At 49.1% G+C, this 13,587-nt stretch overlaps 1 protein-coding gene across 5 annotated transcripts in view; it reads right to left on the bottom strand.

Moving 5' to 3' along the window:
- Nucleotides 1-576: 576 nt before the first annotated feature.
- The window catches only part of GRIK5 (glutamate ionotropic receptor kainate type subunit 5), a 65,195-nt gene continuing 52,184 nt past the window's right edge, over nt 577-13,587 (bottom strand). For all 5 annotated transcript variants that reach the window (XM_053267842.1, XM_053267840.1, XM_053267843.1 and 2 more), the window contains 7 exons: nt 13,370-13,479; nt 12,008-12,181; nt 9,114-9,279; nt 6,020-6,245; nt 4,720-4,848; nt 3,248-3,369; nt 577-2,173 (listed from right to left, as the gene is read on the bottom strand). In XM_053267842.1, coding sequence (XP_053123817.1) covers nt 1,817-2,173; nt 3,248-3,369; nt 4,720-4,848; nt 6,020-6,245; nt 9,114-9,279; nt 12,008-12,181; nt 13,370-13,479 — 1,284 coding nt within the window. In that variant the 3' untranslated portion in view covers nt 577-1,816. The remainder of the gene's footprint in view (nt 2,174-3,247; nt 3,370-4,719; nt 4,849-6,019; nt 6,246-9,113; nt 9,280-12,007; nt 12,182-13,369; nt 13,480-13,587) is intronic.

Raw genomic sequence — 13,587 nt, 5'->3', positions numbered from 1 at the left:
GCTCTTTTTGAAACGTCTCAAGTCACTGTCTCCCAATTTCTTGTTAATAGTTTCAGACATATTTTGTCATGGCTCCTCTACAAATCAAAGCAAAAAGATTTAATCTGTATTTTAATTTCTATATATAGGAATCAGTTTTCGTTTTTTAAATAACTGTGTAACTGTGGACTACTTTCAGATTTCCCCTGAAGAACACATATTATACTGAGTCAGACACTTGATTCAACTAGTTTAGCGTTGTTTTCACTGACTGGCAGTAGCTCTCCAGAGTTCTAGATTGTGGTCTCTCTCTGTTTTACTTGGAGATGCCAGAGATTGAACCTGGGACCTTCTGTGTGCAAAGCAGGGGCTCTGCCACTGAAGTCAGAAAATCTGGAAACCGGTTTGACAATCCATCTTCACGTGCCCACCACGTTCATCACTGCATCATTCTTCACGAGTACCCCCATGAGTGGGGCTTATGCAAATAAAGACACCTCTATGGGTTGTGGCGTGGATGGCGATATGGGGCAGCGTGAACCTGTGGGCTTCACCAGGGAGTCTTTTCCCCACAAAAAACCAATCCTCTCCCATCACTCGCATAAAAGAATCAAGTATTTTCACATTTATTTCTCTTTTGGGGTTGCCACTAAAGTCTCCAGTTTTTGGCTTCTATAGAAATTTTCTCCAAAAAAAAGAACACAAAAAAAAATTAAAAGAATGAAACAAAAATTAAAAAAAGACAGACAAGATGTCATGGGGACGGGGCCCCACAGACCCATTTTCCGCCCGGGTCCTGTGCGGTTTGCTTCCCCAGCCCTCACACCCATGAGTCGGGTTTGTTTTACCTCCACTGGATTCTTCCACTTGCCCCCTTCAGATCTTGGTCCTGTTTCCTTCCAGGTTTGTTTGTTAAAAGCGTGGAATCCGACGGGTGCCACAGTTCCAAAGTGGCTGAGCTGATCGCTTAGAAACCCTGAGTTCGGCCTCCATCCCCAAAGCGTGGGTTGCCCAGCCCTTCCTCTCCCCTCTGCTCATCTTGTGATGGGATGAAGAGGGGGATCCTTCCCATGATGTGTGTGTTTTCAGACAGGGGATCCAACCTCCACCTGCCCCGCCCCACCACCCCACACAAAGAGGGCTCAAGGCAAACTGCCCCTCCCGGCATCTGGCTGGAGCCTTACTTCCTAGCATTCTTGAGGCACATGTCAGGGGCAGTGTTGTGTTTCCTACCCCGTGGGTGCACCGGCTTGAGCAGCTCCGTCCATAGTGTGAAGGGATGGGGGAAACAGGGCAAAGGGGTCTCGGAGGGTGGGGGTGGGGAATCAGCTGCACTGTGGAGGGGCAAGGAGGAGTTGGAACGGACAAGGATGGTGTAAGGGAAGGGTTCAGTAGGTGGGGACATCTGCAGAAGAGCTCTCCCACAAAAGGTGGATATAGGTTCTGGATCTCTCTTCCCCATTGCAACCGGCTCTGGGGTCTGCCTTGCCCCAGGGTCAGAGACAGGTGGGCACAGATCTATCATCCCGATGGTGAGGATCAAAGGATGGGGGGCAGAGCGTCTCTCTCACCCAAGGAGTGGGGGTTAGAAAGGGACTCTCTTCCTTGGATTTCAGGGAGAGCGGTAGATTCTCTCTCCCCAGAACACTGGGTGGGTGGGGGGCTGCAAGGATTGCATCCCCCCCGCAAGGCCTAAGGACTCTGTGCCGGGGGTCCCCCCACAGGCCTGGGTCCCCAAGTCCGGGTATACGCACAGCGTACATGTCAAATAGCAGGCGCCTCCGCAGGAGAGCAAAGGCAGGGCCAAGGTGGGGGGAGCGGTAAGCAGTTGGGGGAGTCACTCCTGCTCGCTGAGTTCGCGGGGGACTCCCCGTCGCGGAGTGCCCTCCTCAGGGGGCGGGGGCCCCCGGGGCGGCGGGGGGGCTCCCCGAAGAGTCTGGATACGCCGGCACTCGTGGCAGATGCGGACGTGGGTGCATGGCCGGGGGGTCTCCTCCAGGAGGCGCTGGGGCCCAGGCTCCGACACTAAAGTCCCCGAGTAGAGCTTGCCGTTACTGAGGCGCATCTCGCGGACAGAACGCAGCGACAGGGCCCCGCGGGTCGCATAGTGGCGCCGCCGACGGCGGGAGCGGGTCGGTTTGCGGCAGGAAACGGCGTGACGCAGCTCTCGGAGCATCTCCTGGCACACCGAGATCTGCAGGCAGAATGCGGGGTGGGGGTGGGGGGAGCAGTTAAGAAGGGGACACCGAGGGAGTAGTTCTGCCCCCACATCCTCCTAGCTCCTGGCATGTGAAGAACTAAAGAGGGGGCGTAAACAGGACCCCCTTCTGCATGCAAGCAGGAAGGTGCTCTTCCCAGAGCGGCCCCACCCCCTGAGGGGAATCTTTTACAGTGCTCATATGAGGTCTCCCATTCAATGCAAACCAGGGTGGACCCTGCTTAGCAAAGGGAACAATGCAGGCTTGCGACCACCAGTCCAGCTCTCCTACCCAGCAGGAGGGGAGACACAGGGTCTTTCCAGACTAACAAGCTGCAAGAAGTTCACAGCTTGGGTCTTGGGCACACTGCTGCAGGCTTCCACACCACTTCCTGTCCCTATGTTTTGTAAGGAAATGCTTACAGAGGAAGCTGCCATATACTGAGTCAGACCATTGGTCCATCTAGCTCAGTATTGTCGGCACAGACAGGCAGCGGCTTCTCCAAGGTTGCAGGCAGGAATCTCTCTCAGCTCTATCTTGGCGAAGCCGGGGAGGGAACTTGAAACCTTCTGCTCTTCCCAGCTCCATCCCCTGAGGGGAATATCTTACAGTGCTCACACTTCTCGTCTCCCATTCATATGCAAGCAAGGCAGACCCTGCTTAGCTAAGGGGACAAGCCATGCTTGCTTCCACCAGACCAGCTCTCCTCTCCTTCATTCTGCCTCTGCTGCTGCCTACCAGCTTCAATGAAATACAAGCCTCAGCGCCATTTTGGTCGTCTCTCAGCCACCTTGTGATGTCACAGAAGGGGTTTTCTATGCAGGCCACTTTGAGCAGTAGCAGCTCCTCCTAATGAGCCGGGCGGGTGGCAACAAAGGAGGCAGCTTAGATGGCTCTTCTCTCTCCCGCCCCGCCTGGGAGCCATGCTGTCTGCAAACTGGCCATTCACCAGGGGGAGCTCCACAGCTCAGGCAGAGCTGGCTTCCTTTTAACTAATCCCAGGGGTTACGCTTCCAACATTTCCCCCTGCCCCACACAACGCCCCCCTCCTGTTCCGCCTCCCCCCTCACCTCCTCGTGCTCAGCCGAGCGGCGCGTGGCCCACACGAACTCCATGACAGCGACGAAGACTGCAATGATGAGCCCGCAGATCAGCACCACAAAGATGCCCCCAATGTTCTCCATGCCCAAACCTGCGGACAGACAGAGAGGATGATGGGAGCCCACAAGGCAAAGCGGGTGTTTGCGACTGCAGTGTGTGTCTCGCCCCCCAACCCCAGGGCCTGTTTTTCTAGTTCTACTTCCTCGCAATGTGATGCCAGCCTACCTGACAAATGTCTGCCCCACCACCACCACCCGCTATTTGACCCAGGAAGCAAGCTACCGTTTATGCCCAGACCTTTCCCCCCCTCTTCTAGGGCACCTTTGGGTGGGGGTGAAATTTTCAACAAGGAGAAAAAGTAAACCCCACTTCCCACCAGAACACCTGCAGTCCCAATCCGGATTGGGGCCTTCCACGGCTGTTATTACTTAAAGAAAATAAATAAAGATGGAAGTGTGACAGCTCATTTCTCATCACAGCTCGTTTGACCCTCACAGTGGACTGCTAGCTAGACACATTATACCTCCTGTCTACAGCTGGACCTTACTAGGTTTTCCCTGCTGCATTCTGTCTTTTCTGCCTGCAGTCTCCCCTGTTGCCACAAGAGGCCACTATGCTTAACCTATCAGCAATCCTTTTATCAGTGTCAGAATTTTATTTATTTTTTAAATCGCACCTATAAAATCTGGGTTCTGAAGGGGCCAGAACAACTTTGTAGAGCTCCCAAAGTCCTTGCATGCATACACTGTTCAGCCCCTTACAGCACCAAGGTTTAAAGCTTGCATTGGAGCCAGAAGGAGGCAACCTTGGAACTTCCTGCTGGAGCACTACAACTCTCATCATCCGCAGCCAAAATAAATGGTGATTGGGGGTGACAGGAATTGGAGTCCATCAATAGCTGGAGTGCCAAAGATTGCCTACCCAAATTTAGACCCAGGACCATCTTCAATGTCAAATCTCACAGGGACCCAGAAACTGCCTTATCCTGAGTCAGACCATTGGTTGATCTAGCTCAGTATCGTCGACACCAGGGCTGCACAACTTCAACCCTCCTGCATATGCTGGACTACTGATCATTGTGGCTGGGAATTATGGGAGTTGTAGTCCAAAAAGAGCTGGAAGGCTGAAGTTGTGTACTCCTGGTCTACACTGACTGGCAGTAGCTCTCCAAGGTTTCAGGCAGGGGTCTTTCCCAGCCCTACCCGCAGATGCCAAGGGTTGAACCTGGGAATTTCTGCGTGCAAAGCAGATGCTTTGCCACATGCAGAACATAGGACGCTGCCTTCTGCTGAGTCAGACCAGTAGTCCATCTATCTCAATGTTGAGCAGATGCTCCACCAATGAGCTATGACCCTATCCCCCTCAACCACCAGCTTTTTTCAACACTATTTCCCAGTCCGTTTGGCCATTGCTTCCCCACCCTTAACCCTCGACCTCTGACCTTTGGCCCGATGGTCCTCCTCTTTAGGGCATTTGCTCCCTTCCCACCATTTGCGTTTCAGGATCTCCAGGCGATTGTTCTCCTGAAGCTGCAGGATGGCGAGGGTGATCTCGTCCCGGAACGGGGAGCCTGTGGGATATCAAGGGGGTGAACGTGACACATGGATGTAGATGATGAAGAATCCATCCCTCTTTAAGCGGTGCCACAAACAAGCTTCAAAAAGGAGAAGCTAATGTTTTAACTCCAACATTTGTGCTGTAGGATATAAAGGCATTTTGCTAATATTTCCCTACCACCTTGGTTTGCTATGGATTGTGCAAAAATTGTTGGCATTTAAGAAAAGCGAAGAAAGGCTTTCAGCAGCTCAGTTGCTAGGAGGAGCTTGAGCTTTTTGCAACATTTCAGCTCCTTTGCAGTATATAAACTTGCAGACTTGCTAAAAGAAGCTTGAATCCCAGTTACCATCTCCTGGGCACTTTCCAGATTAAACCGTACAACAGCGTCACGACGGATCTGCTCAGTGTGCTTCTGTACTTCCTGTGTGGTGACACCGCAGTCCCTGCACTGACAGCAAGGTGCTGCTCCCATTTCCGATGCCTTTTCCCGGATTTTATATTTGCATTATAGTGCTGCAATATGTTGCATACATGTCGCAAAAAAGTAGCTGTATTTTCCCCCTGTAAGAGTTTGAGATTCTGGGGGTTGTTTTCAATACGATCCTGCCAAACCGAAGCATTTTACCCCTGTTGTAGCATGTAATCTGGAAAGCACCCTGGTGCGTTTAACAGAAACAAAGGAAGGCTTTCAGGAGCGCAGCTGCTAAATGAAGCTTGAGCTCTTTGCAACAGCTCAGCTCCTCTGCAGTATATAAACTTACAGGAAATCTCTCCCTATTCACTTTTAAAAAGCCTCTTGCTTTTCTTTTCCTCAAATGAAAACTGTTGTGCATCCAACAGCTTTGCAGTGAAACTGACATCAGCATTGATGAAATCAGTGTTAGAGTATCTCAAGAGAAATATTTTGTCTGCCTGTTTGTATATAAACACATGAACTTTAGGAGGAAATAGCAATAACAACAATTGCATGATTATATCTCCATAGCATAATACTTTAATTGTGTAATTTTTATAGTCCTGTTTTAATTTTTTCTATGTGAACCCCCTTGTGATGGCTTTTAATGAAAGGCGGTATATAAATTTAACAAACAAACAAATATCGGCCCTATTTATTTGGTTATTTCAGCCTCCCTGCTCCAAACTCGGATGCCAGCCACAGATCCGATCTGGCCGTGGCCACTCACCCAGCGGCATGCCTATGCCATAGCCCTTGGTATCCAGGAGTCCCCCGATCTGAGTGAGGTTACAGTTGAGTCTCCGGTGATATTCGTTCATCGTGCTTTCAAGCAGGAAGGCATATTTTGAATTCAGGACCCGGGCAATGCCCTCTTCTGTGCTCTTCACAAAGACACTTGGCTGCTTTGAATGCATGTAATTCCACATCCTTTGATAGGTCTGGTACCGGGAATTCTGGTGGGAAAATCAGAGGACCAAAGAAAGGGTGAGCGGGAGGAGAGGCAGCCAACAGCAGAGCCAACTAGGGAAGCCAAGTCGTTAAGGTGATGATGCAAGGTGGAAGCACTTTATGGCTTTCTTTAGCAAAATGTCGCTATGACATATTGTGTGGGGGGTGAGAGCGAGGGAGTGAGTGAGTGAGGGGGTGGATATGAATGAGAATGGGGGGGGGGATGGAGAGAGACCTGTATGTTGCAGAGATACACTGCACCCATCCACAGAATTTCTATGGTGGATGCCACACTGTCAAAGGGAGTGACCAGACTACAATGCTTTATTTCGACCCCACTCAGAAGGGAATGACAGCATTCACTTCTATGAAAGAGTATAAAAGGGTTCTCCACCCCACAGGGACACCCCGTGGGATGTGAACGAAATGTGCCATTGATTGACCCCATTACTGGAGGTGTGGGTCAGAATTTTTTTGGGGGGGAGTGCGTACACACGCACACACACTTCACCACAGAGTGACAAGGGACCATCTTGCTCTGAGGAGAGGAGAGAAGTGAGCTTAAAGAGCTCCCCATGTAAAGATCTAAATGTGTTGCTTGATGTATGATTCTTTATTTCAGCTTTTACATAAACCACTTTGGGAGGTGCACCTGAATTTAAATGCAAAAAAACACACACCACACCCCATCTGGGGACCCAAGGTTGTGAACTGCTGTGCTGGAATCTGACAAAACCCCATAAACTTGCTACAGCAAACATACGGATAACCTGCATTTTTTAGGCGGTGGGTGGTGGTTTTGTAATTAAAGCCCAGGTTCTCAAACATCTGAAGGCTCAACTGAATTCCATGCTAAAATCCAGTTTGTGGCACCCTCGGAGGAGAGGGGCAGCGTTTTTATAACAGGGGCCTTCAGGTCAGGATGGAAAAGGATTTGCAGGGCCCCAAGGAGGCCGAAACGGTGGCTTCAAATCAGTGTCGGGGAAGGCAGCGGCCTTTCCTTCCTGCCATCCGGCCTGCCACCTTGTTTGTTGATTGATTTCCCTTCATTAACGTCTCCCTGGAGTAGAGACTGCTGTTACTGTGGAGACTGGTTGCCAGAGCAACCAAGAGCAGGATGGAATTGGGTGGGTGGGTGGGTGGAAAAAAAGGCCTGAATAGACTGGTCACTGCCACCTTGGCTACTGTTGCCATGGAAACCTTCAGCCCTGACCTTCCCTGCCTGTGCATGTCCAGTATCTGTGCTACCCAAGCAAGCAGTGAGGGGCATGCTCAGACTCTCATGTCAGGCCTGCTGGCTCTGAGAGATGCACACTTTGAATATTTCCTGAGGAGCAGGCCTTTAGTCCAGTGCAACTGCAGGGAAACAAAATCTTTAAAAATCCAGAAGCCCATGGGCCAGTGGCAAACCTGTAGGATAGAAGCTCGTAGGCCGAGAAAGGGCTGAAGGTCATCCCAGCCAGCCACTGAAGTGGCTTTGTGGAGAATCCTGACACTTCAAGAAGGGAAAATAAAAATAGCGGGGGGGGGGGAGAACAAGAAGAGCCTACGGGCTTTCTTTAGCATAACATTTTCTACAGCGTCTAGGATAGTAACGCCAGAAAGCGTGGACAGGGTTCCTGCTGCCCCTCCTAGTTTGGAAGAAGGAATTTTGGCTTTTGCAAAGCTGACAAGACGGGCCCAGCCCAATTCTCCCTTTTTACACAACTGCTCACATGGCACAGCAGACCCATCCTCCTTTGTGCCTCGTCACATTCGCAAAGCGATGTGTAGAAAAGGTGGAAATGGTTACTCGGTGGCGAGATGCTCAAAAGGCACTCTCTGTTCTTTCTTTCTATGTTCCGAGGCTAACCTTTGATTTCGGAAACAGCACCCTGTCGAATCCTGGCTCAGATCTATACTGTTTTGGAAGGCTTCCTGTGAAATCTACATGGGCAGTGTTGTGTCGGACCTGAAAACTCATACAAGCTGAAGCCAGCAGGAATGGGATCAAGCAGGGGTCCTCCAACTTGGGTCCCCAGATGTTGATGGACTACAACTCCCATCACTCCTGGCCGCAACGGCCATTGTGTTCAAGGATGATGGGAGTTGTAGTCCAAAACCATTTGAAGACCCAAGTTGGAGAACCCCTAAAATAAACCATAAGAACGGCCTTGCTAGATCAATGCAAAGGGCCATCTAATCCAGCAGGGATACCAAGAAGTATTTGGACAGGTCATGGTGAAGACCACTATCTGCGATCGTTTGCCCAACTTCGAGGGCTTAGAGTTATATTGCCTTCTGAAGCTGAAGGTTCCATTTCCAGCTATTATAGCTAGCAATAATAATACTCAGAAGGCATATACACATATATTATCATTCATATATTATTTCTGCATTATAAAAATGCTTCACATATAGCGGCCAACATGAGAGGAAGTTTACTCAAAGTAGTCCAACTAAAATCAAAAGGATGTTAGGCACTGCCTAAGTTGTCCTTTTAATTGCAATGGGACTACTTTGAGTAATCTTCCTCATGTCAGCCAGTCTTTCTGTAATCCTTACAACCGGAAGGTCATTGTTATTATCATCGACACTTTTGCAGATAAGGGGTCTGAGGCCAGGAACTTACAGAATGCCAGCCAGTGAATTCATGGCTGAGGTGAAATTTTAACTGAGAATTTGCAACTTACCCTCTTCCATGTTTCCCCAAAAGCTTCCAGATCTTTCCAGATAAACCCACACCGATGTTCAATTCCAACCCACTTTCCATCTGCAATTCATTTAAAGACCCTGCCCTACACTGACACCAGAGGGGGCCCAATGTCACAACAGCCTAGGAAAGAGGTAGCCCAGAGGAACCCAGGGGTCTGATGGAAGGATGCATCTCTTACTTGGAAGAAGGTCATGGTGGAACCGGCATGGATAGTACCATACTCAATGTTGGTCTGGTCAGCTAGGTCGTCAGCTGATTCAATGGGCACCTCCATCCTTTGCACGGTGAGGAAGGCAGCAAGGTTGGCCGTGTAGGAGGAGATGATGATCAGCGTGAACGCCCACCTGCAACAGTGTTGATAACCCCTGGTTTAGTTTATAGAAAGAGGTGGCTTCTCCCAGATATGTAGTGGGCTCTGGTGAGAGAAGGGTGTTCTGTGGACACTCAGAGGCCTGCTTCTCCAACTATCCTGCAGGTCCCGGGAAAACCCATTTTGACTCATGAATGATACACAAAATCCCAATTCCAGGACTGATTACTAACTTCAGAAACAAGAGTCCAGGGCTGGACATCAAAAGACTAGGGTCAAAATTAAACCATGAAGCTAATTCACAGGATTATTATTATTATTTTCACAATTCTGAGTTCCCTTGCTCTCTTCCCCAAGCAGTCAAGAGGCTGCTCACTACGCCACTGCTTCCTTCTGAAGAGAAGGCGCTAGCAACTTGAAGGCCTTTTTGTGATCTCCGTCTATTTACAAAGCCACAAGCTGAGAATGAGGAAGCAGGCAAATACCCAGGTGGATAATACTAGTCTGAAAAAGGAAACAGCCTTAATTAGCAACCATCTACAAAGAAAAAAAAATAACTTTCAAGGTTGTTTCTTGCCTGGCATACAGCCGCACAAAATTCAGACTCCTAACTAGTTTATAGCAACATTCCAACCATCGTATTCCAACTATTCTCTTCAGCCCCCACCCAAGCAAATGGATTATGCCCAGCAGCTGGTAGCCACTGGTCATCAAGCACCATCAGCGCTCATTTAAGTCATCAATATCCATTTAGCTCTTTGCCTAAAGAAAAGATCATCTCACTTGACACAAGCCAACAGCATTCCTGTTACAAGACTATGGAAGTGTCCTGGTCACATATACTTAAGTGAAGGTCTGCGAGATTTCCCTAATGAGGGATGACTTTCTAAGACATGTTAAATTCTGTCTTACACAATTGTAAGTGCATTGGCACCACATGCATGGAATTCACTCCCTAGGGACATGTCAGGCCACCATACTGGCTGCTTTTAGGAGGGACATGAAGGCATGTTTATTCCACTTGGCTTTTGATGTCTGATATGGGGGACTTTTGACACTGATTGTAAGCTGATCTAAATTGTTTCATCTTGCAGCTTACTATTTTGCTTGTTTATTGTTGCTCTTATCCTTGTTTTTATTTTTGTAAACTGCTTTGTAAAGATTTCATTTATATACCACTTCAAAGGATATATTTTATTATTGTTGTTGTTGTTTACACAGTCAGACAGGTGTCATTGACTGGTTTGTTTTATCCAGGCATCGAGTCCTTCTCAAGGACCTGGGATGGCTGAATTTTATTATCAATGTTGTTGTTATTATAGATATCGTCACAGAATATAGACTGTTCCCAGTAAAGTTGCTTTTTGTAATTGGCTGATAGTGATTTTTGTGGCCCCTATGGTGTTGAGGTGCTCTTCAAGTTGTTTTGGAATTGCACTTAGGGCGCCAATTACCACTGGGATTATTTGGGTCTTCTGCCACAGCCTTTCAATTTCAATTTGTAGATCTTTGTATTTTATTATTTTTTCTATTTCTTTTTCTTCTATTCTGCTATCCCCTGGTACTGCTATGTCGATTATTTTAACTTGTTTTTCTTTCTTCTCGACTACAGTTATATCTGGTGTATTGTGTGGCAGATGTTTGTCTGTTTGTAGTTGGAAGTCCCGAAATATTTTTGCATCTTCATTTTCTACAACTTTTTCAATTTTATGGTCCCACCAATTTTTGGCTACAGGTAGCTTGTATTTTTTGCAGATGCAAAAACAGCAAAAAGGCTATCCGCACCCGCCCCTTCTAAAGCCTTCTAGATTGTCAGAATTCTGGATCAGTAGTTAACTAATGTAGATTTGTATGTGTACATGCAGGTCATCACAGTGTATGATTCATGAGGTGCAGTAGGTATTTAGCCCCACCTCCTGAGCCACCATTTTGCATCTGGCCCCACCCCCTGCCACCATTTTGCACCTCTCCCAACTGGGTGGACTTTGGGGCTTTAGCAAAAACCAAAATAGGTCCCGCAAGTGAACACAGGGAGCTGCCTTGTACTGAACCAGACCACTGGTCCATCGAGCTCAGTATTGTCTATGCCAGGGCTGCTGAACTTCGGCCCTCCTGCAGACAACTCCCATAATCCCTGGCTGTGGGCTACTGTAGCTGGGGATTATGCAAGTTTTAGTCCCAAAACAGCTGGGGAGAGGGGGCCCTAAGTTGAGCAGGCCTGGCCTATGCTGATTGGCAGCGACTCCGGTTCCAGGCAGAATTCTCTCCCAGCCCTACCTGGAGATGCCGCCAGGGACTGAACCAGGGACCTTCGACCTGCAAAGCAGCGGCTGTCCCACTGAGCTGGGGCCCCATCCCCCAACGTAACAGAGCCCAGGGCTTCCGAAGATAAACAGCTGTGCACCTTCATTCACATTTCAATCTAAAGTTGCCCTAGCCAATTTGGAATACCCCCACCAATTAATCAACTAAACCTGCAGCTGATTAATCTACCAACTCAAGGTGGCAGTCCTGATTAAACAGACCCCATTCAGTCCTCCTACGGATGAGCCTTGCCTATCTTCTAGGGCTTGAGACATTTCAGATTCTAGCCGTTTTTAGAAGAGGCATCTCTGTGTTGGGCTGGGAAATGGTTTCCATGGTCTAGACACCAGGGCGATCAGATGCCTGGAATGCTTCCAAGCCTGCCTGAAGCACCACAGCTCACATACAGTCTTCAGCTGGGGTCTACTCCTAACTCTGTTCCCAAACCTGCTACTCACCAGACTCCACTGACACAGCGAGTGGAGAGGGCGCGCGGCATGATCTCCGAGCCCTGTTGCATGAAGCCTCCGACGGGGAACCAGAGGCTGTTGCCAAGCGTATACTGGTTTTCCAGTATGTTGTGCCGCTCTCGGAGGCAGGGGTGGGGGTTGTACCATTCATAGGGGCTCAGCCTGCAAAAGACAAAGACGGGAAGCTTAAGGGCAAATGACTGGATTCGCAGTCAACAGGTTTCAGCTTCAGGCAGGGGTTCTCCAATCCGGGTCCCGAGATCAGGGGTTCTCAGACATGCTGGATGGCAGCTCGCATCAAAGGCCATCATGGCTGGCGATGAAGGGAGGGCGTGGCAGCCCAACAACATCCAAGGACCCAAATTTGAGAACCCCTGCCTCGGGGCATTAGAGCCGGGATAGGCAACCTCGGCTCTCCAGCTGTTGTTGAACGACAACTCCCATCATCCCCAGCCTCAAGAAACTGCTTGCCCCTGTGTTAAAAGGGACTCTCAGCATCCTCACTAAATGGCCTATCCCCAGAGAGCCCCTCCTGGAAGTCATAGCAGATGAAACCAGTTTTAAAGTGGATTTTAAATACACTCCCAAATGACTAAAGCATCACCGGGTTTGGAAGGGGTTTCAACGGTGACATCTACCACAGTTGGCAGAACGGGTCACACGGTAACACCATAAAGGACGCATCCCAGCTAGCCAATCCTAGAAAGCCGGGTGGCCAACTGGCAACCTGCAGGCCAGATCTAAGCCTCAGAGCAATTTGAGTGGAATTCAGCTGAAGCTCAGTGGGTCGCACAACAGACGGGTCAGCGCTTCCAACACCCTTTCCACAAAGGCCAGCCTAGACCCATCACTGTTCGCCTGTGAAAATGTGGTGGTTATGCATCTAATTCAAAAGATTACCTGCTTTTGAGAGTGGGGAAACTGCTCTTCTAGAATGTGCGTTGATAATCTGTGTGCGGGCAATGCTGATTTAGTTTCCTTTGATAGGTGGGGGCACTAAAGCGGGGCGGGGTGATTGCCGCCATGTTGTCGCTGTTGTGTCTTAGTCTTCCCAAACCCAAAGAGTCCTGTTCCTTCCTTGCCCTACTCCTTTTTTCTTCCCCATTTCCCAACCCAGCTGAACTCCTCTGACTTCCTGCCCATTGTCTTTTTCTCCCTTTTCAGGAGGCCAACTGTGCAGAACCCATTTCCTGTCACTCAACTCTGTGATTTTCTCCCTTTGATTTCCAAAACCACCATAACAATTGAGCAGTCTATCACTTTAAAAAGAAAATTATGGCTTATATACTTAAAAACAAACAAACATAAAACATTAGACCACTATCCATTTTTTCACAAAGGAGCACTTACCGGGCAGCTAGGAAAAGGACGCAGCTGACAGCAAGATATGCCAGGAGCATAAAGAGCCAAACAGCCGGGGAGAAGGGGTCCAAGAAGGAGAAATACCCCGGCTTGCGTCCCTGAAAAGAAAAGCACCAGGGAAGGAAGGAAGTTGCACTGAGCCACCCTCTGCACCACTCTCCAGCCCTAGACCAGGGGCTGTAGCTCCGCTGCAGCAATCTGTTTTG

Source organism: Hemicordylus capensis, chromosome 7 (genome assembly GCF_027244095.1).
Source record: "Hemicordylus capensis ecotype Gifberg chromosome 7, rHemCap1.1.pri, whole genome shotgun sequence".
Classification (NCBI taxonomy): Eukaryota; Metazoa; Chordata; class Lepidosauria; order Squamata; family Cordylidae; genus Hemicordylus; species Hemicordylus capensis.
The sequence above is the reverse complement of the archived record's forward strand: the minus strand, read 5'-3'. Positions and strand labels throughout refer to the sequence as shown.